The sequence below is a fragment of the Marasmius oreades genome, chromosome 2, assembly GCF_018924745.1.
Source record: "Marasmius oreades isolate 03SP1 chromosome 2, whole genome shotgun sequence".
In the NCBI taxonomy this organism is placed as follows: Eukaryota; Fungi; Basidiomycota; class Agaricomycetes; order Agaricales; family Marasmiaceae; genus Marasmius; species Marasmius oreades.
Window position 1 is genome coordinate 1,297,418 of NC_057324.1, and position 25,595 is coordinate 1,323,012.

At 47.8% G+C, this 25,595-nt stretch overlaps 6 protein-coding genes across 6 annotated transcripts; 2 read left to right on the plus strand and 4 right to left on the minus strand.

Moving 5' to 3' along the window:
- Positions 1 to 161: 161 nt before the first annotated feature.
- On the minus strand, positions 162 to 1,199 carry E1B28_003976 (uncharacterized protein). The gene is made up of 3 exons (XM_043148425.1): positions 797 to 1,199; positions 520 to 741; positions 162 to 471 (listed from the first exon to the last, which is right to left on the minus strand). Exons 1-3 carry the CDS (start codon positions 1,161 to 1,163, stop codon positions 203 to 205), a joined length of 858 nt encoding a protein of 285 aa, XP_043013024.1. The 5' UTR covers positions 1,164 to 1,199; the 3' UTR covers positions 162 to 202.
- A 3,989-nt stretch (positions 1,200 to 5,188) lies between these two features.
- On the plus strand, positions 5,189 to 9,154 carry E1B28_003977 (uncharacterized protein; the record flags this gene model as incomplete). The annotated part of the gene is made up of 5 exons (XM_043148426.1): positions 5,189 to 6,082; positions 6,134 to 8,027; positions 8,083 to 8,207; positions 8,262 to 8,871; positions 8,925 to 9,154. 5 exons carry the CDS (start codon positions 5,189 to 5,191, stop codon positions 9,152 to 9,154), a joined length of 3,753 nt encoding a protein of 1,250 aa, XP_043013025.1.
- A 1,052-nt stretch (positions 9,155 to 10,206) lies between these two features.
- E1B28_003978 (uncharacterized protein) lies at positions 10,207 to 11,809 on the minus strand. The gene is made up of 6 exons (XM_043148427.1): positions 11,575 to 11,809; positions 11,028 to 11,519; positions 10,922 to 10,974; positions 10,692 to 10,866; positions 10,544 to 10,637; positions 10,207 to 10,479 (listed from the first exon to the last, which is right to left on the minus strand). The coding sequence occupies exons 2-6, from the start codon at positions 11,400 to 11,402 to the stop codon at positions 10,313 to 10,315; spliced, it is 864 nt and encodes a 287-aa protein (XP_043013026.1). The 5' UTR covers positions 11,403 to 11,519; positions 11,575 to 11,809; the 3' UTR covers positions 10,207 to 10,312.
- A 2,620-nt stretch (positions 11,810 to 14,429) lies between these two features.
- E1B28_003979 (uncharacterized protein) lies at positions 14,430 to 17,327 on the minus strand. Its single transcript, XM_043148428.1, has 17 exons — positions 17,005 to 17,327; positions 16,824 to 16,939; positions 16,737 to 16,771; positions 16,618 to 16,674; positions 16,421 to 16,561; positions 16,246 to 16,362; positions 16,167 to 16,194; positions 15,931 to 16,112; positions 15,690 to 15,863; positions 15,523 to 15,633; positions 15,430 to 15,467; positions 15,332 to 15,365; positions 15,148 to 15,280; positions 15,011 to 15,097; positions 14,929 to 14,953; positions 14,731 to 14,877; positions 14,430 to 14,672 (listed from the first exon to the last, which is right to left on the minus strand). Exons 1-17 carry the CDS (start codon positions 17,109 to 17,111, stop codon positions 14,633 to 14,635), a joined length of 1,572 nt encoding a protein of 523 aa, XP_043013027.1. The 5' UTR covers positions 17,112 to 17,327; the 3' UTR covers positions 14,430 to 14,632.
- A 1,280-nt stretch (positions 17,328 to 18,607) lies between these two features.
- Positions 18,608 to 20,771, minus strand: E1B28_003980 (uncharacterized protein). The gene is made up of 8 exons (XM_043148429.1): positions 20,652 to 20,771; positions 20,533 to 20,594; positions 20,344 to 20,481; positions 20,194 to 20,291; positions 19,774 to 20,132; positions 19,534 to 19,717; positions 19,322 to 19,477; positions 18,608 to 19,258 (listed from the first exon to the last, which is right to left on the minus strand). Exons 1-8 carry the CDS (start codon positions 20,686 to 20,688, stop codon positions 18,898 to 18,900), a joined length of 1,395 nt encoding a protein of 464 aa, XP_043013028.1. The 5' UTR covers positions 20,689 to 20,771; the 3' UTR covers positions 18,608 to 18,897.
- A 16-nt stretch (positions 20,772 to 20,787) lies between these two features.
- E1B28_003981 (uncharacterized protein) lies at positions 20,788 to 22,967 on the plus strand. Its single transcript, XM_043148430.1, has 6 exons — positions 20,788 to 21,198; positions 21,252 to 21,875; positions 21,935 to 22,234; positions 22,305 to 22,465; positions 22,522 to 22,612; positions 22,676 to 22,967. The coding sequence occupies exons 1-6, from the start codon at positions 20,913 to 20,915 to the stop codon at positions 22,882 to 22,884; spliced, it is 1,671 nt and encodes a 556-aa protein (XP_043013029.1). The 5' UTR covers positions 20,788 to 20,912; the 3' UTR covers positions 22,885 to 22,967.
- The last annotated feature ends 2,628 nt before the right edge of the window (positions 22,968 to 25,595 follow it).

Genomic DNA, 25,595 nt, shown 5'->3' on the forward strand with positions numbered 1-25,595 from the left:
AGCCTTTCCTTGGCCGTGTTGTATTTTTTGGATCACGATTTCTATTGGACTGTGGACTGTGGCGGAGAAGCCAGAAACCTATCATTAAGGAGTATGTATGCAGGCTGTGAGTGGACCACCTTGTTACCGTACGCATCAAACCATATCTTTTTGTTCTGAATGCAAGTCCCGTAAGAGAGAGCATGACTATATTGGATTGACCTCAAAATATGCTACTGAGTACGGTCTCTAATTGCTTATCCTTATTGTCTTCATGACGCGCCGGTTTCTTACTTGCCTCCTCTTCCAGACGTCTCTTTTTCCGTTCTGGTAAAGGCTTCAGTTGCATTTCTTCGCCCTTTTCTCTTTTCCTTTCCGCCCGTTTCTCCAGAACTCGAGCCAATTCCACGTTTTTTAGATAGTCACGTTGTTCTGTTTTCGATTGCGAAAGTTCAACACGAAGCTTCGCAGCATGTAGTGCCGCTTCATGAGCTGAGAGATATGAGGACTGAAACTCGATGGTGTAGACAGATAACTCACCGACTTGTTCGGTCAACATGTTCCACTTGAATTTCGGAAGATACCTCATCGTCCAAACATCATCTCGCCATCGTGTTCCCTTTTTGCCCCCGATCGGCTGTGCGTTCAGCATTTCAGCGATGCTTCTCGCAATCTTCTTGTCTTTGAATTCGACCCATCCTTCTGTGAAATGTGCTTTTTTCGTAGCCGTATATTTGCGCCTTAGATATGCACGTTTGGCATCTATTTAAACGTTGAAGTCCAGTGTATTATATAGAAAATAGATAACAGCCCGTACCTTCTTGTTGAAGATAAACTCTGCCGACTTCTCCATATGCGCTCATAAGATGTCGTACTTTAGCAGGCTGCATTCCAGGGGGTATCCTGGAGATGTAAATGACCCCTGCACGCTCTTGGGCTGCTTTGAATGCAGCCAAGGCTTCTGGGGTTATTGGCTTTACGATCCTTCCTGACGAGAAACCTTGTAGATTCATTCCATCTACCAATCCAACATCAGCTGTGGGTAGTATCTCCGCTTCCTCGCGCTCCGGTTTTGTGACTGATTTCTGCGCATCAGCATAGGTGGAGTTTCGAGAAGTTTCTGCTTCCGCTTCTCCTTCAAACCTTTCTCGGCTTGGGCTTCGAGAGAGGGAACTGTGTCGCATAAAACCGTGCGTTTGTCGTAAGTGCGTACTTAAGAGATAATTGGGCGCTTAGTCGGAACTCGAAATTGCAAACTCCGAACAGACATGGGTGTGACGAAGGAAGGCTTGACTTCATCCCGAACACATACTGCGTGTTGAAGTCCGTCGAGCTCACTGTCTGTGTCGACGTCCACGCTTTGTGATCGTGATCCCAAGAGGTCTGTGCTTCATCATGCTCGACCTCTCTCAGTCTCAGGCTCTGATCAGCCATCTTGTTCTTCTGCCTTCTCTTCCCTACTAGTTCTTTTCTCTCTTCTTTTACTCAAAGATGTCCTGGCCCTCTGGCCAACCTACTTCATCTCGGCGCTCTCGTTCGCGTTCACCTCACTCATACCCTTCAAGGCCACCGTATTTTGACGGCGCTCATGGTACAGATTTCCGAGACTACGACTATGAAAGGGACCGGTATGGGTACGACAGAGATCGTTCATTTGACTTTGGTCGACGGGGACGGAGTCGCAGCCCGAATCTTGACGATGGTACTTGTATCCTGTGTCTGGCATGTTGGAGATTCGCCTGAGTTGTGCATTTGTAGGTGGTAGCCGGAAACGAAGACGTTCACCATCACCGTTCGAGAGGGACCGCTACGAACCTCGTCCTCGATACAACGATGATTACGGTTTGACTTCTATTGTCTCGTCTTGTAATCACGATCTTAAACCTGGTACTTGTTCCATTAGATGGTCATTCTCGTGGGTATGGACATTCACCGCCGCGCCGAAGTCATGCGCCCCCATATGGTAGAAGGCCTCCTCCGGATCCACATACGCTCGACTATCCTGCCTCACTCAAACAATATGCCGACTGGTTTCGATTCTATTACCCGCAGCAAGCGCTAGAAGAAGACAATGCTGACAAAGCCGCAGAGCAAGAAGCAGGTGACGGTTCCAAACCGCGTAACGGCATCAAAAGCAGATGGGAAAAGTATAAGAAGGATTTCGCATTTCAACAGGTCTGTCCCGTCTATCTTTTTACATTCCTGTATCACTTCTTGCTGTATCTATGACTTTGAGCTATTCCTCAGTCACATGCTACAGCGATTTTTTTAGGCGTATTGCCGTGTCCTCCTCTAATTCCTAGTTCTGGTGTGATATTCGAGGTCGGATTGTTCAAGGTGGTTTCTTCTACCTCGAAATTAGCTTTCTTGCTGTCATTATCGTGTCTGTTCTGCATCGCTAAATATTCCCGTTGTGCTCCAGCTTCAGACCATGTTTGACCATCATAAAAAGTCCCCGTGGTTCTGGGAAAAATATGATCCTGCTCCAGAGTTCCAGAAGTTACGTTCCAGGGTCAGGAAGGAGGGATGGAGAGGTCGTTTGAGCACTTTCTTGCACGACCTTGAGTCGGGGAAGTTTGATCCTGACTTTCGTGAGAATGAAGGGGAACAGTCCTTATCACCTATGAAGGAGACTGGCGATACTTCTATGCTTGATACAACGGACGATGCCAAAATTACTGGTGATGATGACATACCATTTAACTTGGAAGCAGACGAAGAAGAACCCAGAGAAACCAATGGAAAAGCGAAGGACAATAACCGTTCAAGTAGGGTTGAGGAAGCATCAGTACCGACAGAGGGTAATCAGGTCATGATAAGGACCATACCTCCCGACATTGGACGACTCAAGTTGGAGGAGGTAAGGCAATCAGCTTGTTACACATGTATTTCTATTCAATCGCCACTGTGCTTAGTCTTGCAAGGCCGTTCCTGGATTTGTACATCTCGCATTGGGCGATCCCCTTCAGAAACGAAACTACTATCGTGCAGGTTGGATACGTTTTGCAGATGATGCCGATATGACGCTGGCAATGAATGAGTTGCAAGACCGAAAGGTGATTGTCTTTCCGAGGTGGGGATTTCGGCATTCTGAAACCTTGGGATGTTTTAGGTCGAAGGTTTCAAGCTACACGTTACTCACAATACCAAGCCATTCGTCAGTAAAATACGTTGGGCTCCCGAGGTGGCCAATAAACCCGAACGATTGCAAAAGGACCTTGTCAACGCCAGAACACTCGCCGGCTTGTTGGAAGAACAGGCAGCGGCACTACGCAAACTAAAGATATCAGCACAAGATTCGCCGGCTAAGACGGGGAATGAAGATGCGGCATTGTCGGACAACGACGTCGAACTCGAACTCGATGAAGAGGACCCTCCTGAGCGGGGCAGTGACGCTGTAGACCGTAGGATTGAAAAGTTGATGGCAGAGCTGCGCGACCAGGGCGTCGTTGACCCTGGTGATGAAACTGCATACGAGAACAAGAAGGTGCGTAGACCGCTCGTAGTCGTGTTTTCATTCATTCATCCTTTGTGGGGCAGGTTGAGATTTCATTGGACCTTTACATCACATACTTGCGTGCAGCTTTCAATTGTTGCTATTACTGCTGCGTTGTTACCGATCACTTGGAAGAATTACAGAGAAAGTGTATCAAGCATATGAGGAAGCCCTTATCCAAACTGGCATCGGATGAAATGAAAGAAGGCGAGAAGGCCGCCAACAAGAAAGAGGAAGACCGGGAGGAGAAGTTAATTGAGAAGGAGAAGGAGACCCGGAGGGGGGGCGAATGGAAGAAAAATCAGACTGGTGAGCTACTTCTCGGCTTGATATCGTGACTGTCGTTGACGGTATTGGTTGAGATGAGCGCTGGCTTGAATGGCTTGATTCCAAAATTGCCCTATTAATTAATCGTGATAATGTTGATCCTCGAGACTATGGCGGGAAGAATTACGATGAGTACGGTACCTCTTCTAGGTTACACGACCAAATCTCTAATACATTGTCGTGCTTCTCAGGGAACTGTCGAAGATTCTCGAGCCTCACGTCAAGCAGGAAGACGAAGGAAAATTCCGATGCCGTGTTCATCTATGTCAAAAGCTCTTTAAAGCCACGTCGTTTGTCGAAAAACACATAGCCAACAAGCATCCAGAACTTGTCAAACCTTTAGACGATGTACAGTGTTCGATTAAATTTTACTGTAACTCATGCTGATACGGTCTTTAAGCTACAATACTTCAACAATTTTGCTCTTGATCCACACCGGATACAGCCTTTCACTCATATACCTCCGCCAGTTGGTAACAGCACACAAGCACCACCACAAGCGTATGGCCTTCAGGGCCCTATATTTGGAGGCGATCATGGGAGATACGGCGGCTACCCTCCTGTTGGTCCTTACCCGATCCCGGTCCCTCCTGGTTACTGGGGTGGGTATCCCGAACGAGGGTATTATCCGGAACCTATTGGAATGCCTCCTCCTCGACGGGAAGAAAGTAACCCACGACGTCTCAGTGAACGTATCAGTGGCTTTGCGACAACTGATATCCCAGCGACTGCAGGCCTTCCAGCTAAACCACCACCACCCTCTTTGGATGCACCTCTGAGTACGAGCGGCGGCGGCAGTGGTGCGCGTAAACGAGGTGGTGGCAGTCAATCCAATAACGGACCTCCCCCCCCTCCTCCTCCCGATGCCAAAGAGGATCCAAGGGCCGCAGCTGGTCGAAAAGTTAGTTACCATGATATGGATTTGGTAGCAGAGGTTAGCCGGGATTCATGGTCGTCAATTGTGATATTACTGACCCTTGTTCTGTGCAGGGCGATGTGGAATTGAGTTATTAAGACAAACTTCAGCGGCGATTGCGACGTAATTCATCCACTCGGGGAACCTTTGATGTTTCATGTATATAAATACCAGGGCGATGATCACAGATTTATGGTGAACATATAAGTACAAGTGAACGGTTCGATTATTGTGTTTGTCCAAGTTTGAATTGGAGGCTGCCGTGACTCGCGCGTTGGAAGTGAAAGTGAAATCATTCATTCATTCATAGGTTTCCCTAAAGGTTTCCCAAGTTTCTCTTGACTGTCATAGCGTCCTTAAAAGTGGTCGTTATACAGTCACATTTCCCATTCTACGCTGGCGTCTGGTACAGGGTTGCTGATTTATCCTAGTCTTTGGCGAGCACACCTGGGAGGAATTCACTATTTGGTATGACTGGCCCAAAGCTACCAGCAGTACGTCTTTCATCGACTAGTGATGAAGGAGAGCACCTCGTACAAGATGCAGTCGTCCTGGATTTACCGCCTTTCAACAAATTCAGTATCAATTACCCATCTCAGGCAGAACAGGGTCGACCAATTCCAACACCTCCTTCATCGGACAGGCCAGCGTTGAGTTCTTCGGATTCTGGAGAGACGGATACCTCGGGGGACGAGTCGAATCATGAGCTGGAAGCCTCAGATAGTTTCAATACCAACCGTTCACCAACCATTCCACGACTAAGGCCAGCCGTCCATGGTTCTGGTTCTTCTCCCCATCATCCTCGATTTAATCGTGCATTCTCTCTCCCTCTCCCTTCTCAGTTGGGGTACCTCCAACATCCGCTCAAGTCCTCCGTGTTTGGAGAAATGGCTCCCAGACCCCCTGGTTCTGACCCACCTTCGACGGAGGTCTCTCAGTTTCGACAGCTGTCTTTGGAGCTCGCCGATTCGGTTCAGATGGTGATTCAGACTATGCTTCAAGTCTCACCTTCACAGGTCCTTGACCCAGCGAAAGAGCAGTTCTCTGCTTGTGCTCTCGCAGTCCCCACGCCCTCTATGTCCGCGATGTTGACAGCCATGAAAAACCTCAATTATATCTCCGTCAATGTGAACACCTTCTGCGGTGGACCTATGGAGGGCGACGAAGATGACGTACCACCGCTGTTCAGTTCGAAAAGATATAACGATTTTGACATCGGTGAACTTCTTCAGAGCACTGGCGATGCTTTGAGTGGTGCTGCTGCTCACACTGGCGTTGACCTGGTCATATATCATGGAGATGTTGGTTTGAAGCATGTTTGGGTAAAGGGCGATGAATCTGGGATATCCTACATGTTATCCCACGTGCGTTCCACTCGGTACCTCTCCTTCTAGATACTGATATCGCGGGTCCAGGTTATTCGGCAGATTCTTAATACTGCACAGCGAACCGATACCCTAGAGCTCGGACTCTTTGTTCATCACCAATCACCCAGACGCCAAGAAATGTCGACTATTGTAGAGACAGATGAAGATGACCCGTTCAAAGACTCTACTGATGGCCCTCTTCAATGTGTTGTGGAAATGTACCACAAATTCGGACCAACAGATTTCCCCAATAACCACCTCGATACTCGCGTGCAGCCCGACCTCACAACCCTCTTATTACGTCGCCTTCTACGAAAGGTGGGGGCAACACTAACCCAAGACTCTTCGCCAAGTGAAAATGGTCGTTCCTGTCGGGTATACTTCGCACTTGAAGCCGGTTCCTCGCCAGTTGACACGCCATACACCGTCAAGGCTAGCGGTGACAGTATGTCAGTCGAACCATCGTTGGAACAACTTACCGTTTTCATGGAGAGTTTGAAGGGAAAGAAAGTTAATCTCTATGCTAGTTCCAAAGGTTCCTTCGCACACCACCTCACGAGCTACTTGACAGCATGGGGTATGGATGTGAGCCATATATCCGCGGAAGGGGGTGTAGACAGTCAACCAGAAACTCTGCCGCCCAGTCCTACGACCGGCTTGCGGACAGACGGGTATATTCCCTCTGGTGTACCTCCTAAATCAGAGCCCCGTCAACCAAAGGTGCAACCGCCTTCGTTCATCTTTATAGATGACGACGTCAGCGTTCTCAGAGAGCGCCTACAAGTTTTACGTCCCGAAAATGGATATCCTATCAGTTTGAGCCTTCGGAAACGACCATCATTAGCACCACACCATCGGCCACGATCTTCCCCTCAAGTCGCTCGTTTGGGTTCTAGCTCCGCAGTTATACTTCACTTCACAAGCCTTTCCAATTTCAAGCTGGCGAAGGATGTTGTCCAGTCAATACTTGCCACCGCCTTCAGTTCTCCGCAACCCCTGCCAGAGGTCATGATTATCCCCAAACCTGCTGGTCCCCGACGGTTCTTGACGGCGCTTTATAACGCAGTAACCAAACCTGTGTTCGACACGTTCTTTTCCCCTATAGCGACTACACCTGGTTCACCCAGCGTCTTAGGTAATGGTGGCTCATTCTACCACAACGTCAATACCAGTAACGTCAGCCCCAAACAGCCCGTGGCCCACAGGCCGACCGGGTCGCGGTCAAATTCAGATCGTTCATCCAAATCGGCAAATTTCGAGGGCGGGAGTCATGGTCATACAACTTCGCCTCTCGCTATTCCTGATCCGGTCGAATATTTTTCGGAAGCTGCGGTGAAGCTTGGCGCATCTCCATCGTCTGGACTAGTGATCCAGAGTCCGGATGGGCAGCCGGCTGGGATTTTTTTCCATCCCAAAGCTCGAGGTTCTTCTAGGACTCCGATCATGGAACGAGATAGAGGGCATCTCACTGTTACTTCCAATCCTCGAAAATCCATCTCGGACGAAAAACCCCCTCCCGTAACGTTTGCTTCTCTACATGAATCACGGAACAATAATCAAGCTGGTCCCTCTACATCGTTGCGCACAGGCACTGGGTTACGGAGTAAACCCAGTTCTCCCAGGGTCCCCCCTCCCTCCCCCCATCCGTCGCTTGATGGCGTCACTTCTAGTCCAGTATCTGATGGACAGACAATCCTCTCCACTCAAGCGCAAACAAGAAGTGGTTTAGAGTTGCCTTTAGCTTCTCGGAAGGCTAGCGGTGGATCGAGTAGCCCTCGTTTAGACTTATCTGGCAACGATCTGGCTACGCGGAAAACTGCCACGCCCGCTCGGAGGGATAGTGGCAACCCTCTCAGTCCATCTACATCAACCACTACGAAGAAGGCAAAATCTCCTGCAGATGGGAATATTGTGCCCCCAATTAGTGTTCTGATAGTCGATGGTAAATGTACCTTTCATTTCATTACCTGCAGACAAACTGACAATTTGAATCAAAGATAACCCCATCAACCGGACTATCTTATCTACCTTCATGAAAAAGAAAAAGATCAAGTTCGATGTGGCATCGAACGGAGAAGAGGCTGTGGAGAAATGGAAATCAGGAGAATTCCATTTAATACTTGTTCGTTAATTTCCCTTTATCGTCATTCTTTTTTTGCTGAACTCTCGGTTATAGATGGACATCCAAATGCCAGTCATGAATGGAATTGCTGCTACCAGTGAGATTAGACGAATCGAGAAGCTCAACGCCAGCGCTGGTTATCCTCCCTCTACTCCTTGTACCGAAGGAGGACCACCTACTCCATCGGACATTTCCTCTGGTACAAAATCTACGGCATCTCCATATCGGTCTTCCGTCATTATTGTCGCTCTCACGGCATCATCCTTACAGAGTGATCGTATTGCAGCACTTGCCGCTGGGTGTAACGACTTCCTAACAAAGCCGGTTTCCTTGCAGTGGTTGAACAATAAGTTGATCGAGTGGGGAAGTATCAAGGCTTTGCAGATGTGGGCAGATTTAGCACCGAGCGTCGGGATGCCAGAAGCAAGGAATATTGCTGAGAGATTGCATGTACCCAAGGAACGGGGCATAAGCCCATCCACGAGCGCTAGGGCACCGCAAGGGCTGGAGGAGAGGCCTCCGTTGTTACGACCAGCGCGGCAGTTGTCATCTTCCTCCCTAGCCTCTACTTCTCGAGTGAATGAACCTACCCCTGTGACTGCCAATGGTGGAACGTCCCAACTCGATGGTGCAGCTGAAAAGGATCGGTCGCGGACATCGACTGGTGCGTGATTAAGCTATTGCCTCATTTGCTTGTTCTCACTTTTTTAGAATCAGGTCTCAATGATGAAAACACCTCGCATCCATCCCCATCAGCTTCTATCGATCCTGAGAGGGTGAACGGAGTCGATACCTTAGATTCTCCCCGTCCAGTCGTCTTCAATCTTGCTACAGGTGATGTAACAGGGAATGCAGACCAGCCACCGCCAAGGCAACACACCACCCCTCCGAGTTCACTTCCTGAAGGGGGCTTTACTGTGGTCGGGGATGGACATGACGGCAGATGACGGCGGTGGGCAGCTCTGGGACTGGGATGGTCTTTGGTGTTTTGGTTACATATCTACTCGTCGAGTCGTAGAGCTGCCACCGAGTACTTTCGCCGCGCATTTGGGTGTTAGAGTTTTTGACGAGGTCGAGTGCTTTTTACACATTTTCGATTCCTTGTTCTCGTGACATGGATTCTTTTTCTTTTTCTTGGGTTATGAATGTGTATGCTCTTTTACTTTACTCACCATTTTGCATTCTGCATATCTCATGCCACACACGTCTCAATCTCACAATACGCTTCATTCGACCTTGTAATCAAATCATTCACTGATCTCTCATTTTTGTGGCTGTTGGTTTCTTTGGGTTGGTTGTTCAGTGATTTTTGTGTGTTTTTTTTTGTTATACCGTTATGGGTTCTTAGGTACCTCTTAGTTTATTTTTTGCGCTAGAATCTCAATACACGAGGGGCGTTGGCGCGTTCTCCAGTGAAATGAAGAGATTGGTCCGAGTCGACTCGCGCATCTTGACTAGCAGTTCATTTACTATATTCTCTTACTCAATCTCAAGCCCATTTGTTCATATACTATTCTCTGCCGGCTTTCAGCTAAAACTTCCCTTGATCTTGTAACAGGCTTCGCAAGCAGTCCATGACGTCGTGATTCTAATAACCCACTTTTCTCTTAACCACATGGTCACGCGGGTGCCGTATAACTGGTATACTATACGCTTTTCCGCTCTGTGTTCCCGAGCGCTCAGGTTGAGGAGGTTTCTTTCTCCTTTTCGCGTCTTTCACGTGCTGACCACGTGACCACCAATGCTCACTATCGAAACAAAACTCCCAGAGTCAACACTACCGCTTCTCTTTCCCTTCACCTCAGACCTCTCCTTTCCCCTTTCTCCTTCCGCCTCAGAAAAGAGCCTATGTATCTGACAGCTCAATCAATTGGGTTGCCGCCGGTTGCGTTACACTCCGAGACATGCAGAGAGACAGCTATCCGTCTGGAAGGGACGGTGACAGGTTTACAGAGACCTCGACGATCAGGTCATACTGCGGAAGGTTGTTAATTAAAGACGGCCACCATCATAACATTGCTTCGTAGACCGGGATCTATTACAAAAATCTACAATACTGTATACATATGCAGAATAGAAGCAACCTTTTCCGAAGATCATCCAAGTTAAGAGTCTTTCTTGGACGGTCCGGGTCTGGGTTTGCTGGGTATCAAATCGGATAAATCTCCTACAGGTAGGTCGAATGGTAACGCTACGCATCCGAAAATCATAGTAAAGGCGAGGTAGAATCCTCCTGCAGTTGTCACAAATGCGAAACCACCAGCTGCCTTCACTGTCAACAAGATGACAGAATCAGTAAAGAGATAGACAGCACAGAACGATAGAGAAGAACGTACTGAATGTGACACCAAGTGTGCCATCTCCAAGGGCCATTCGGCCGTAAGCAGTAGCCAAACAGACAAGCATAAGAATGACATTGAAGAACATGAACTGAAGCGACACCATCAGGACAGATCTTGCATGGAGCTAAAAGCCAACACGCACCGCAAAGACCGCATTAGTTCTCAAACTTGCAATGAAGTACATGATCATCACAACGCCCCATCCACAAAGATAGAATAAAATTGCTCCGTTCAGAGCAGGAGAGTTAGCCCCTCCACTCGAAGCGTAGGCGGCCATGACACCATGGTGAGGATCGTTCAGGGTAGCGAAACTCAACCTGCACAAGTTTCTTTAAAATATGCGGGTGAAAGATTGGAAGTGAAAGTACACACCAGAAACCGGCGAAAGTCATGAAGACAACCATGGGGAAGGTGTTACCGAGGATCTAATGAAACGACGTTCAGTTGTAGAATTAAACAAGAAGATAAACGCCTTTACCCATTCCATGATGCCAGTGATAATCATACACACTCCACCGAGATAATAGAAGGGGCCAATCAGGGCGATGAGGGAGGTCGCATCGGCAGTCCCCCAGTTCATTAAAATGCAAGAAGTCGGTAATAAACACAGACAGAAGGCGATGATGCCGAGAGGGGTTGGATTACCGAACTGGTGTGAGAGGTGGCCAACGGTGGGTGCATTTCCTCCGGGGACCAAGAACAGACGTTCGTACTCCTGGCGCGTGAGCTCCCGTATGTCGCCAGACCGCCTGGAGGAGGAGGAGGAGTTAGTGGCTTCGTCATGGTGCTGGACGGTGATTCCTTTCTCGAGATCGATTTTGGTGTCTTCGTGAGAGGAAGCCATTGACTGCATGGGCCCCGGAGAGTGAGATGTTCTTCCTTCAAGACTCAAGTTCCTTTATATGAAACTCCAAGGTTTACGGAAGGGTGTTTTTTTGGATGCGAGCTCAAGTAACTAAGTAATTCAATCCTTTTTGGAGTCAATCAGTGACCTGCTTAGCAAAGAAATGCATCGGTCAACTCACGACAGGGCCGAGGGGATCGACAGAGACGCAGAGTATGGAGCGGCGGTGAGCGAAGTGAGGAACTTGTCGGCCGGGAAATGCAACCAAGGATTATGACTGCAGCGCCATACCGTCGTCTTTCTTGTCTTTCCTGTCTTTCGCGTCCCGTGAACGTCATGCCAGTTATGAACGGATTCAAGGACAGAAAGTGATACGAAGGCCCAGGGTGCCCTCTGAACAAAACCGCGGGAGGATTATCACGTTCTGCTTTTACCTGGGTCCTTACCTTTTCCAGTGCGACATCCGAACGACACCAACCACACGGTTTATTGCCTAGCAGGTTCATCTTGAAGTCGGACTAAATTGTTGTATATTTTCAATCACATACAGATTACGCTTGAATTTAAAAGACTATTCGGAGGTTAATATGAGCATGGAAAAGTGGCGAATATGACTTTTGTCCAACGCCTCCCGCAATAGTATGGACGGTATCATTTTTCTGTTCTTTTGTTTCGCCATTGGGAGCCCTGAATGCTTTTACCTGAGAAACGTTCAGAAAGTGACAGCTCAGAAACCGAAGCTAGTCTGAGCCTATTGGGGCAACGATGCGCTTTCACCGGGTCCAAGTAAAAGAGAAACTGCGAAGTAATTTGATGGCCCTCGTCAATCGATAGGAGGACTAGACAAGGACACGGTAAAATTAGGGAAGAAATACATACTGGATACTGGAACGTGTTGGTTGAGTGGAGCAAATTGTGGTCCTGCGGTTACGGGCCAAGATCTCGATTAATGCGGGTTCTGATGATGTCGGGGTATTCGAGGATATTCAGTCGTTGCGAAGTAGGTAGGTTAGCACAACTTGCAGCAAGCAAACAGTTCAATGGGAGTTTCAGTGAGTGGTGTTGCGGACGTTAGTATACTGATCGTCATCGCATTCATCGTTCATGAAGATCACAGCAATGGCAAGCCCAGTAAATAGCAAGAATCAGAGATCGATCATGGTCCACTTCTCGGGCAGTACGCAGTATCGGAGGTGAAGGGTGCGAGAACATGAACTTGGAAGAGCGCTTTCCAGAAAGATTCCGATTATATGGTCATGGCAGAGGGATTTATCAAGCCTCATCCTAGATTAGGAACGAAGGTGCTGGTTGACAAATGAGACGTTGAAGTCTCATTGCACCTTGTAAGACAAAGGGAACTGACTTTGTTAACATTTATCCACCAGGTTCTCTCACCTTTGACCACCTCCTGTGCCCTCTAGAAAGGTGATGTGGAGCATAGGTAGAGTATTTGCCGAGCCGCCCAACTCAGGGGACATTCAGCTGCACCACTGTTTCAAAGATTTGCCTCGAGATTGCCTCTTCTCGATTCATTGCAGTTATACATATACATACTACTACTTACCTATTGAACAATGTTTCCCAGATGCATTGAAGAATACCACTTTCCCGCACGGAAGCTTCAAGGGACAACTCCAAAGTTACAGCTTACTTTGGCGTGCTCCGTTCCCTTTCTCCTTATACGGGTTCACATAGAATGTACCTGTTAATCAATTTCGGAAATTTTGATTTCCGAAATGACGAGGATATAGCTTTGTGGCGTTCGACGCACATATTAATACCCTTGTCCCTCAAAGTCCGTGGTTTCCACTGGTGTACCCCTGAACCCGGATTCCAAAGTGCGTCTTCCCGTCAAATCGATCTTCGGGAGTTTTGAGAAGATTTTGAAATAACAATTTGGACTCCGGCCATACTTATGGCGCCGCGCACCGAAAGGATAATGGCTGACACTGACGGACGCGGCGGTCAGACGATCCAGTAACAATCACTGCCAGATAGAGCACCATCTACACCGTCGACTTGTGATTCTCTGTTCCCTTGCTCCATTGGGTCTTCCTCTCATTGTAAACCTCCAAGTCTATCGTTGTCCACGAAAATTTACATGACGAAGTTGAACCAACACCCTCACAAGGACGATATTGGCGGATATCTCCGATGCCCTCCGTTTGAACTCGTACACAAATGTCATAGTCCAGCCAAGAAATCATGCATTCACTCCTAAAATTCCTTCCAGAAAACGAGGACGGAAAGAAGAATGAGCACCTTGAACAGGTAATGGTGAACGGAGTACCTTCGCTGTGACAGGTAGAGAGAAGAGTGAATGGCCACTTTGAACTACTACAACCACGTACCTTAATTAAGGACCGGTCTAGACAGGAGGGTGGGTACGTGGTCCTTGAGCGCTGAGCTTTCACGGATAAAATACTCGTAAAACGTGCGGCTTCGGGAAAAGAAACAGTCGGACGTGAAGTTCGGTGAAATTAACCGACCTGAAACAATAGCTCGGAGTCGACGCTGGAACGTCCAAGACAGGAACGGCAATTTCGTCCGGAGAACTCGTAATATTCCAGCTTGCCAGCGTTTTGTCCGGGACCCATCCAAATTCCATACCCCCACTCTCGGTGACGGCGCGACCTCGTTACAGGATACGGCGGGAGCCACGCAGGCCACTTTGACAATAAAGGCAATGACCGAAACAACGAAGGTTGCGAAGAACTTGAGAACGTGCTATGTAGCCTTTTGAGTATCAATGAGGAAGATGTTTCTGAGAAGGACACGGCTTCGATGGGTGATGTAGTCATTGGAATTCGGGGATGCTAAAACCAAGAAGATCACGTCGTGAAAAAAGGAATTTCGGTCAGGGCAAACCAGTATGGAAAGTCCCAGTCAGGAACGTTGAGACCACGAACTAAATTTCCTATTGATCGAGATCGAGAGTGTAGGCATTTTGTACACGATTCCAAAGATTGTTTATCGGAGCCGCTGAAGTTCTATTTCGAATGTTTGAATCATTCAACTCAAACACATGTCACGGGTGGAGACTGGACCGAGAGATGTGAAAGTGTGGTGCGTGCGACGCGGTTTACAGCGATTCACGCCGCGACAAAGCGTTCAGGAAGACCGTACATGCTAACACACAGATTCATGCCAATCTGTCAGCGTTCATGAATAGATTCCTGGGATTCAAAGAGCACTACAACACAGGAGATCCGAAAGCTCGAAAGTGGTCCTGTGCAACTCTACGTTCGACGAGTGAAGACCAAGGGCATTCGGATGGGCCTACATGCGATCACCGAAATCAACACAACAGAGAAAGTTTTCGAAGCACAAGACGTACGCAATAGTGATTCCCGGTTTACTGGCAAATATCCGCGCTTTCTTCTCCTCAAATGTCTCCCCTGAGAATTGAGGTTCCTCCTTCACAGAGACTTTGTACCTTGAAATCAACATGGTGAGTATGACGGTTCCCTCCGTTTCGGAAAACCTGGAGAACGTTAGTGGTCGTCCAGAAGTGGTAATGGGCGCAAATGCTTACTTTCGGCCGATACATGCACGAGCACCTATGAGTCATACTTTGAGCTCGAATAGAACAGAAGAGGGCCAAAAAAAGGACCTACCTCCGCTGAAAGGAAGGAACGCATCTCTTGGCCAATCTCCTCTGAACCGCGAAGGTCGGAATTCATACGGATCCTTCCAGTACCGTGCTGTGAAACGAGTTTGAGTACGAAGATCGGCACAAATTTCCATCACCCACGGTTATAATGCAAACCGATAACGTTGATGGAAATCGAGGTTCCGCGAGGAATAGAGATGGCTTTAGTTTCTCCCTCGGCACTTTGTGCAACAAGCGTGGTGTCCTCGGCACACTTTTTTGGGACACCATTCACCTATCAGAGTGATTAGAGATTGTGCCACAGAAGCGTGAACGTTCGACATGCCGAAGGGAACAATCGAAGAGTTTCGTATATAACACTTTCAGTGTGAATTCAGTCACCTAAATGTAAGCGATTGAGGAAAGGAGAAAAAGACCACGTACGCCGTTGTCTGGGTGAGTAAAGGCATTTCCTCATACGTCTGATGAAAACAAAAGATCAAGGGGATGGATACAACCACAGGCACAACAACCCACCGGAAGTCGATCATCAGGAATGACCGACTTGATATGCTGGTAGAGGATCTCCTGCTCTTCCTGATACAATGCCAGAAGCCCTAACGTATATGCCAGAGTATGTGCAGTCGTCTAAGTATGTGTGATGGTTGACAACCTTCCATTGACTGAAAGAGGTCAGTACTGACCTCATGCCCAGCAATCAGGAAGATAAATATGTTTCCTATCACCTCCTGCTCAGTCAGCGGAGCTTGCCCGAAACCCGGAGAGTCGTTCGCATCCATAAGACTACTAAAAAGATCATAACGCTCTTCTTTCTTCTCTGCGTTTTGTCGAGCTGAGATCATTTCATGCATATATTGCTAAAGCGGAAAGCAGATTATCAGTAGAAAGGTAAAGGTTTGCAACAGGAGAAGTTGATGAGCATACGTCCAATTCGTCGAACGCCAATTTCACTTTACGCGTCTTGTCCCAGAATCCCACCAGCCGTTCGGGACATACCAGTTTGATAAAAACTCCTTCGGAAACTTCACTTAGAGCCTCCTTGAATGACATCTTATGCCCAGGTGGCAGACTCAGGTCGTCTTGCCATGATATTCTTCGACCAAATCCTGTACCGGAAAGTTAGTAACAGACAGATGCAGGTATTCACGCCAGTAGCGAACCGGCAACTCCGATAACGAACAATGCAATCTTCATACGCATGAGTGACATTATACTTGATCTAGGGATCAGAACACGTACAGGAAGGGTAAGGTCAACGATGTGGTTGACAGGAATAACATCCTGATTTAGCCATACACTGTCAAACAAGTCCACCATGATTTTGACCGTTTCCTCCCAGACTAGCTTATTATTTCTCTGGATCGAGGGAGGCGAATGAGAGACGAGTCGAATCAGAAACAGCAAGTAGGATTACGTCGTTGAAAGCTGGGGAAACAATCTTCCGATATTTCTTCCACAGTTCTCCTTCCGTAACAACTATGTTACTTCCAAATAACATGAGAACCTCATAGTCTTCTACCGGTTTCGGGAAACGTGCACGCCAGGTGGTGATTTCCTATATAGACAGGGCACTTCAAGGGACAGCTGAAAAGTGCGGAAGCAGGCATTTACCTTGATGGCTACCGCATTGGCGACATCCACGGTGATCCCCTCGGGTAGAATTGAGAGCTGTTTTTGTTGTGGTCAGTCAGAGCTTGGGAAGAATGTTAATGAATGACCGGGACACGTACATTCGCAATTATATCCCACCCGTAATGTTCGAATTCTACAACGATAAAGATGAAATAATGGAGACGACCAGGCTAAGGATTGGTTACCCGTGAATTTGTTATTGAACTTATGATTCCACCCAGGATTTATGACAGGAAGACGGGGAAGAAGGTTGGCGATTGTGGATCTCTGGGATAGAAGCGTCCGAGTTCCGGGATGATATCTATGCCCATTGCGAGAGATGCTAAGAAGCAGAAGAATTTGGAAAGCAAAAGCAAGCGCACTCACCCGACTCCTGCGAGCAACTTTTTCAAGCTGATGGCCTTTTGCAAGGCGAACAAGATGGAAAAAGAAGCTATCACGAGGCCGACTGTTTTCAGAGAGAACGACTCCATCTTAATGCGGGGATGGGCTTCTCAATTTGTTCTCGTGAAGAATGCTTTGAGCCTTTGACAGCCCACAATAGGGCTGTTCAATTACAAAACTGACCGTCGCTAACTCGACTGTTTGCGACCATCAACTGACCATTTGGCTCAGACCGCGGACTGCTATTACTAGACTCCGCGGCACCACCTCGTTTATAATCCACATAGGAAGTCGTATTTTTTGCGAGCGAAGCGAGCAATCCTTATCAACGGGCGAGGGGCCCGGTCAACTTTTGTTTGTGATTATTTGTCGTTTCCGTTTCAATGTCGCGCGACCTGCTTGCTCGTCGCCTTTGGCGATGGGCAGCCCTTTCGTACTCTATTCTACCTTTTCCAAACCTCGAAAATCAACAGAGAAGACATATTACTACCCATGTATCAAGTTCGATGACAGAAATTGATACTTTTTCACCGCTTTAATGACGTGTTTTTTTCCACTGCCAGCATTAAGATCAGAGAAATGTAGACAAGCGGTTGGAGGCACAACATGCAGGTGAGTTGCTACACGTATATATGGTTTTAAACATGTCTAAAGCAGTTTCTAGGTCTTCACTGGTGTACCAGCTGCTCAAAGCAAGTAAATCGCGAAGACTGCACAGATCAGCAAGGTCAACTCTTCACGACATGTAATGACTGCCGGACGCGTTGAAGACGCGTCACCCTTGAAGACATGCCTGAGACGAGCCTCCGCCAAGCGACGAATCCGAAGGCGTGGATTTACTGGATTCAGATGACTTTGACCAGTATCTCGGCGATGGCAGTGACATGATGGAAGTCGATCTACTGGTTAAAGATGTGGTGGTCAGTGGTCACCGAGGCCGAGAAAAGATTTATTCAGAAATGTGTGAAGGCTGACAAGGACCTGAAGCTACAGACTTGTGGTGTTTGTCGAGAGATTCGTTGGAACATGAAGCTGACTGCTGTCGCCTGCCAGCGGTGTAGCAAGGATAAAGGAGATGTGAAAAAATGGAGTACTGAGAATAATGTCCATCCAGGTGATTCCCGGGTCAGTTGAAAATCTTATCAGTGATGCTCACTCAATGGCCACCTATAGCTGATATCCCGCAAGCACTGAAGGGCCTTATCGAGCTCGAGGAGATGATGGCAGTCATGTCTGTTCGCCCTCTGGGTTTCAGTACAAATACAAAGACCATGTCTGCAGCTTTGTTTACGATATTATGGCAACACACCTTTCCCGTCTTCCCGAAGAATGCGAGACCAACAACTTGTCCTTCGACGTTGAAGGACAATCGCGTCGTGATGCACATCCTGGTGAGGGCCATAGCACTGCATACTGTAACCGTCAACTGTCTATATAGTGACATTCAAAGATGAGAAATGAAAAAGAATTAGAATACATGACGACAACGATAAAGTCTTGCTTTCTATCGTTACTGGGATTCGAAGCGAGCTACCGGGCCGCGTGCGGTGCATATTTCTCAAGAAAAAAAAAAAAAAAAATGAGGGTGCAGGGGCGAAGCCCCGCCTAGCTGGGTGAAGGGCAGGAACACATCCGAGCGCAGCGAGCGTTCGTGTGTAAGCCCGGAACCCTAGCTAGTACACTCTATCCTTCCAGGAACCCCAGCAATCCACCAGAAAAGGGCTAAATAACACAAAATCCTAGGTGTGTTCTCATAAACCTTGCACCATGATGTAAAAACACACTAGGGCCTCCAGAAGTGGAAAGCTCGGTTGGATCAAAGTCCATCCAGCAAAGCTGGTACAGTAGGTACCTTTCAGACATTCACCTTCCCGCTCAAAATACCTGCGGTACACCAACCGTTCTCTCTAACCTGCTTTTGACCTTCGCATTTTTCACACTAGAATTCCCCAGAGTGCGCGTCTTCGGCTTCACCTCCATCCGGGTGACAGAGGAATTAATCATACCATCGGTGGTATGGTCTTGGTAAAACCTTTCCAGTGCCTCAATCAACGAGCTTGAAAAGCCCGTACTGATGGTTCCACACCCAAGACACCATTCCCCGTCCCATATCGCAGCAGTCTGACCTGGGGAGATGCCTTTCTGGAGGTTGGCCTCGGGAAAAGTAAGTATGAGAGATTGTTCCGTGTCAGAGAGGGATTTCGGAAGGAAATTTCGAGCGTTGGTTGTAGAGCTCCTACGGGTGACAAGACGAGCCTTGAGAATCTCTGAGTGAACGAAGCGACTCTGGAATACGCACAGCTTGACGGTACACGGTACAGTTGGCATCCGATGCCTAATCTTGGCTGAACCTTTGAATCCTTCTTCTGTCAATAGGCCGGGAGGGGGGGTGTCCCTCCATATCCAGGACCAATTCCGTAGTACTACTGTGTCACTGTAGAGAAGTTCATGATTGCTGTACGCGGGATAAATCAGTATGTGCGTAGATAGGTGAAGAGGTTGCTTATGCACCTTCCCGGGACAACTAAAACTGCATTAAGAGCTGGATCCCTATGTGCTACAAACATTCGTTCAGGCAATCCTTTTATCCGGGCATTTTCCCCTATCGTATAGGTCCAAAGGCCTTGGTGTTCTGCGACTTGTTTATTGTTCGTAAGGTCGATAATCGAGCCAGGTTTCGGAGCGATATAAGAAGCTGAGCGAGTAGTTGACTGCCTGGATCGTGAGAGGTAACGTGAACTCGGAACATACACAGGAAGTTACTAAATCTGCCGCTCCTTTCGCCGACAAAGCATAATCCCATGCTCTCTTCCCTCTCTGCGGTCTGCAGGTTGTATTTCCTTGCTAGTTCTCGCACCTCTGACTTCAGATGGCCACCTATCGGAAAGAGAGCACGCGAAAGGCCAAACTCCGTTATTGAGGATAAATAGAATGCTTGATCCTTAATGGGATCCTTTGCACTGAGAAGCATAGGACGAGGGTCACGAGGGTCGTCGCGTAGTGGTATTGACCAAGACTTCCGAGCATAGTGACCCGTTGCAAACCAGGCATTGGATTTGGAGGTTGCGTTGATAGGAAGTCGGTCCAGGAGTGCACCAAATTTAATTTCTCTGCGAACGCAACGTACTGACTCCCCCGTCAACGGAAAGTAATTAAAGAGAACCTACTCACCTGTTACACCAGACGTCTGGATTCGGAGTCTGACCAGATTCCCAAAGTTGCAATGAAGGTTCGAATATTCTGTTCCAATACTCTTTTGAGAGATCGATCTGACTGGAAACTTGAGCCATGACAGTAAAGCAGAAGAGAAGGTTATCTCACCATTTTGCAAGGGATGCCTAAAGATCTACATACACGTTCCACGTCTTGCCAATCCCGTTCCCACTGACAACCTTGGTCTGTACCGTATTCATCGCGAGTATCCCAGTTTCTCATGAACACAGCTGAAAGATCGTAGTCCTATATCCAAGGGTGAATTGCCAGTTATTATTCTAGAGGGGTCTAACCAACCTGGTCAGCTAATAATTTTGCTGTTACCGACGAGTCTACACCTCCCGACATCCCGACAACCACTAGCAAAACGCTTCAATCGAAATTGTAATGCGGCGAAACGCGAAACATTAGCGCACCTCTAATCTCCTGGTTTAGGTCGTATATGAGGACCATTACTCGAGAACGACCTTGAAATGGCACGTTTGACTTGAATTCGAATGCAAAGTTGGCGGGAAGTGGACGCCATGAAATGGCAGTACAAGTGCTTTATTAGGGGTCGTGACCAAGAACCAAACACGACCACACGCGTCAGGAGGTCAATACATTTGATTTTGTTTGGTAACCGACGATTGTCATCAAGGCCGCAAGACAAGACATTGCGCAACGACCAGCTCTAGATGCCTGATGCGCCTCGAAGAAGCAGTACAGGCTCAAGGCGCGGTCCTCCCAAACCTCATGTTCCATTCCGAGGAGAGAACTTCGATGTGGCCAAAAAAACTGGAGTTCGTATACAGCGAGCTGAAGTAGGCTCAGATGGATTTGAACCGTTTGAGGATGTCGTCAGACAGGTGGATACACTCACGCCATATCAAGTCAAAGGAAAGAAGAAACATTCGCTTCTGGAGGACGATATGGAAGATGAGGAAGATGGTGGTGGAGAGGAAGACATGGATCTCGTCGACAGTGCGTCGCTTTCTTTTCTTGCACATTTTGTGAATCACAATTTGTCAATAAAGGTCCTATACACTACATTTCTAATGCCCGACAACCAACATCTCCGCCTATCTCCCGCAATAGTGTGCGCTCGCGTCCACTCTCTAGTTCAACTCATGATTACTATGATTCCATTCCTTCCCCGCGGGCATCTCGTCGTTCTCTCGCCAACGGGTACTCTGCAGGCCCATCGCGATTGTCCCAGCGGCATAGCCCACCAGGTAGCCAGGACGACTTAGACATGAGCATGACAACGAATGGTGCCCTCCATTATTCTGACCAGGATCTCCCTATTGCCCATTCACCTTCACCTTCACACCAATCCTTCAACGCCCTTGATAACGACGATGACGACGAGGAGGAAGAGGACAGAGAATCGACGCCAGTGCCGGCCCAACAATCCCGGTCTCAAATCACTCCAACGCCGAAAGCCACAGCAAAGGGCAAAGCCATTCCACACACTCCACGACGTTATCAGGATCAGGATCAGGATATGGATGATCATTTCGATGACAACGATCAGGAAGAGGAACAGGAAGAGATACCGCGAGGTAAGAAGATACGAGTGGAGGAACCGAAGGAGGTGGTTTCCAGGAAGAGTAAGGCGAAAGGTCAATCCTCAAATCTGAAGGAAAACAAGGTTGAAGGTATACTGATCCTCTTGCCTGTCCTTATCCCTTCTTACAATTGCCATTTTGGTTGCAAGGTGTCCGGCGCTCACAGCGGAAAACGTACAAGCCACTGCAGTTCTGGCGGAACGAGAAAGTCGTCTATGGTAGACCGACCCATAAGACCGGTCAGATTCTAGTACCTCATATTCGGGAGATAGTACGAATTCCCGAAGAGCCAGTCGAACCTTTAGGGTCGAAGAAGCGCAAACGTGCTACCAGAAGTCGGAGTCGTGCACCAGATTCTTCAGGAAGCTTTCCAGAGGAAGGCTGGGATGTTGATACTTCTGAGCATGGCACGGTTGTTGAATGGAGGTCAAAGGAGTTGATCGAGAAGCGTACGTCCTTTGCGTATCATCCTTGCGACGTGGTTTGTCTCATCCTTCTGTATGCTTTCTGTCTGCACAGGTATCGCTTGTCCTTCGAGTAAGGTTGCGACTCAGAAGGCTGGGAATGCAGAGTGGGAGTTCCAGAAGATATTTGGGGACGAGCAGTTTATTGCTGCTGGGCAACTGGTTATACCCGAAAAAGGCAGAAAACCCAGCAAGATGACAAAGGATAATACATATGTATGTCGCGAAGCGAAGTACGTTCTTGTAACGAAATCTGATTGCGTTTCCTGCAGGTTTTCTGTATCTTAGAAGGTGCTGTGAACGTGAAGATCAACGAAACCAGTGTAATTTTATGCCAGGGTGGAATGTTTATGGTTCCTCGAGGTAAGTCGTCCATCAGGATTCTCGTAATTTGGTTCTGTCATTCAAGCTCTATGCTACGTTCAGGTAATCAGTATTTTATTGAGAATATCGGCACTCGGCCAGCCCGACTGTTTTTTGCGCAGGCCCGCATGATAGAACGAGACGATGGAGATCGGGTAGTGTCACGAGCAACAGCGATGTCGGGTACGAGAGCCGCCACTGCCGCCGTTGGAAGCTCTGCGGCCGCTACGAATGACGGTAGATCAAGGAGATCCAATACGACAGCTGTGTGATGTCTGCTAGCTTACTCTTCTCTCTTTGTATACGTATCCCCTATCTATCTTTTTATTGCAATTAATTCCATGTACCATCAGGACAATGTTTCGCGCTACCTGCAAAAGCAGACTTCGCATCTTTTCGAACACCATATTCCGATTCGAGAGGTGAGAGTACATCACGTGATTCAGATGGTCCGTGCGTAAGAAAACCAATGCTCATGATGCCCTTCAAGTACCGTGGTTTGTGGGCCATAATGCATAATCCTTCATAGCACAGCGACCTTGTCCGTACAGAGGATCTCTGTGGTTTGTATGGGCTTTGGCCCGTGCATCATCTCAATATTCCGACTCTGACTAGGCAGGCTCTTTTGTTTGCTGTTAACGCTAACCTAGAACTACTGTACATAGAGCAATATTGATATTAATGGTACATCTTCCTTCGAACAGTGACTAAGTTTCTAGTTGGTAGTAAGTTGTATTGCAAGTACTTAATTATTTTTGGAATGTACCTAAGGCAAACCTAAGGAAAAGTGTACGACCACCGGGGCTCCGCCGCTGTGGGCCATCATGCTTCTAAGTTTCGCGTAACTGTGCATGTCAGTTCAAAACCCAGGGAAGAAGGAAAGCCATTCTAGCGGGGCACAAACATCAACCTCAAGTCCTTGAGAGGCCAGAACTTCCAATTGTTTTAAAGTCTCATTTTCCAGGGATATGTGATGGTTGATCCATAATTTCTGTAACTGGGATGCTTCAGAAGGGATAGAACTGAATCGTTTATCCAGCATCTCGAGGAGGGCTGCATCATCGCAGACCGATAGTGAGGTAGCGATGAGGCCAATGCATCGTAGTCGAGGAACTAGTTGCAACCGACTACCGGAAGACTCGTGCAAAGCGAGCGCACGAACCAAATATTTGAAATTAGCGTTGACATAAAGCTCCCGCAAATTGGGCAAAGCTTCCAAGAATTCGATAACCCTTGCAAACGACATCGTAACACATCCCAAATAGAGGAAATGTAATGTCGAAGAAACTGAATTCAGGAAGGTTTGTGGAATATATTTTGAGGCTGAAAAGTTGGATAATCTCAACTCCCGCAAGGCAATGGGACCACTGATGTTCGATATGAAACTCGGTCCTGAAGCCTCGTGGTGAGGTTGACCGACTACAAGTGTCTGCAAGAACGGGAGAACGATTGGATTTCTGGAGGCTTGGGTAGATCCAGCAGCAAACAAGCGGTAATCGTATAATTTCCTAACGTTAACAAGGTTCTGGTGGAAGCTATAGTCGTTCACTGTTTCGCTGTCCCCATACGAATAAGAGCGGAAGTGAGTAATCTGGGCCCAAGGAATTGGCAACGCATGTAGCCCAGTTGTAGGACCTCCAATGCTGATATCGCACAGCTTGGGAGCGATCTGGAAAGCATCAATCTTTGCGAGACGGGAGCCCGGGACATCCATGTGTAAGCGTCTGAGATTGGGAAAAGCCCCCTTGACCAAGAAGGACAGAGTGGGAAGACACGTTGAATCAACATGCAGGGTGTCCCATCTATCGGAATGGGTAGAGAGAGCAATCAAAAATGCATCTTTTCGAGTGACCGAGTGTCTTGAGCGGAGGGATAGGGTAAGAGGTGAGGTTCCTGATCGTCTCAGTTGGAAAACTAGTTGGGACAACATTTTGTCCAAGAGTACACTGGCTAAAGAACCGTGCTTGGGGATCTGGATAGCGATGAAAGACCAAAGCGAAGAGTGGGATAATGCCACTTCTCGCCAACGACTGCATACTTGACCAAGAGTCCATGGTGTCTTTCTGGGATGGAGGGAATCGCCAACGGGTTGGTTTTTGTTCAAGATCTCCATGACTTGAGTCCCATCGTCAGTACACGCCCTGAAGACTTCCCGCAAAACGACTTCGGGAAGCCGGCGAACAGGATTGACGATTCTTCTATAGGTGCGGACCACTTTCTCGAGGCGATCACGTTCAGCGACCAAAACCCGGATGGTTTCCTTCAACCTCTCAAGACTCATCTGAGCCTGAGCGAGGTTTTCTGAAAATATCTGCACAGCACTGTCCGTAAGAGCTTCATTGTTGTTGGCTAGCCGTTCCACATTCGTATTAGGGGAATCGATTGACGTAGAATTCTCGTTCAAGGATAGACGACAATTACAGCAGAATTGAGTCATGGATGGTTCGTTTATGTCTGGAGATTTGAAGAATTAGTACTTACAGAATATGCCGATAAACTCCAGATAGACACGTACCGATGAAATAAAGCAATGATAGTACGCGATTATGTTTCTTTTGACGATTCCAAGTCCTGCGTACGCCCTTTGATTACTTTTGGGAGAATCAAGGTCACGAGTGTCGAGAAGTCCTTATTCGTAAGTAGACTGAGCGGCCTCAGTTTCAAAGGGCTGAATGAATTCGATGGTCCAGTGTCAGCAAAGTGTCACTGTCAGCGTATCGTCGCGGTCGCGTCACTTATGTGATCTCAACCTCGTGGTACCTGTTTTGGCCTGTTTTGGCGATACTGCACGGTATAGTACTAAGGTTAGGATCTTTGACTTCTGGACAGTGAGTTTGCTATGTTTGGAGAATATTTGACATGAGGTATACTAGACCAACGACAGAAATACCGCACCAATACATGTTCCTTAGAATGCGGGGAAGAAGTAGAACGAGGATCACTGCTCCGCAAGGGAAACATCATCAAGCTCCGAGGCGACTCT

What these genes read in the sequence shown, in the direction of transcription:
- E1B28_003981 (XM_043148430.1), top strand. Translation starts at nt 20,913, where the DNA reads ATGCCTGATGCGCCTCGAAGAAGCAGTACAGGCTCAAGGCGCGGTCCT. An exon ending in AGACATGGATCTCGTCGACA is followed by an intron (nt 21,199 to 21,251) that starts GTGCGTCGCTTT and finishes TTGTCAATAAAG; the next exon opens with GTCCTATACACTACATTTCT. An exon ending in AATGTTTATGGTTCCTCGAG is followed by an intron (nt 22,613 to 22,675) that starts GTAAGTCGTCCA and finishes TGCTACGTTCAG; the next exon opens with GTAATCAGTATTTTATTGAG.
- E1B28_003979 (XM_043148428.1), bottom strand. Translation starts at nt 17,111, where the DNA reads ATGGAGTCGTTCTCTCTGAAAACAGTCGGCCTCGTGATAGCTTCTTTT. An exon ending in TTTCCCCAGCTTTCAACGAC is followed by an intron (nt 16,363 to 16,420) that starts GTAATCCTACTT and finishes CCCTCGATCCAG; the next exon opens with AGAAATAATAAGCTAGTCTG. An exon ending in TTCCTGATGATCGACTTCCG is followed by an intron (nt 15,468 to 15,522) that starts GTGGGTTGTTGT and finishes TGTTTTCATCAG; the next exon opens with ACGTATGAGGAAATGCCTTT.
- E1B28_003978 (XM_043148427.1), bottom strand. Translation starts at nt 11,402, where the DNA reads ATGCAGTCAATGGCTTCCTCTCACGAAGACACCAAAATCGATCTCGAG. An exon ending in TCACTGGCATCATGGAATGG is followed by an intron (nt 10,975 to 11,027) that starts GTAAAGGCGTTT and finishes TCGTTTCATTAG; the next exon opens with ATCCTCGGTAACACCTTCCC. An exon ending in GAACTAATGCGGTCTTTGCG is followed by an intron (nt 10,638 to 10,691) that starts GTGCGTGTTGGC and finishes GTGTCGCTTCAG; the next exon opens with TTCATGTTCTTCAATGTCAT.
- E1B28_003980 (XM_043148429.1), bottom strand. Translation starts at nt 20,688, where the DNA reads ATGGTCCTCATATACGACCTAAACCAGGAGATTAGAG. An exon ending in TAGGCATCCCTTGCAAAATG is followed by an intron (nt 20,292 to 20,343) that starts GTGAGATAACCT and finishes GTTTCCAGTCAG; the next exon opens with ATCGATCTCTCAAAAGAGTA. An exon ending in GTTTTAGTTGTCCCGGGAAG is followed by an intron (nt 19,478 to 19,533) that starts GTGCATAAGCAA and finishes TCCCGCGTACAG; the next exon opens with CAATCATGAACTTCTCTACA.
- E1B28_003976 (XM_043148425.1), bottom strand. Translation starts at nt 1,163, where the DNA reads ATGCGACACAGTTCCCTCTCTCGAAGCCCAAGCCGAGAAAGGTTTGAA. An exon ending in AGTTTATCTTCAACAAGAAG is followed by an intron (nt 742 to 796) that starts GTACGGGCTGTT and finishes ACGTTTAAATAG; the next exon opens with ATGCCAAACGTGCATATCTA. An exon ending in CATGTTGACCGAACAAGTCG is followed by an intron (nt 472 to 519) that starts GTGAGTTATCTG and finishes CATATCTCTCAG; the next exon opens with CTCATGAAGCGGCACTACAT.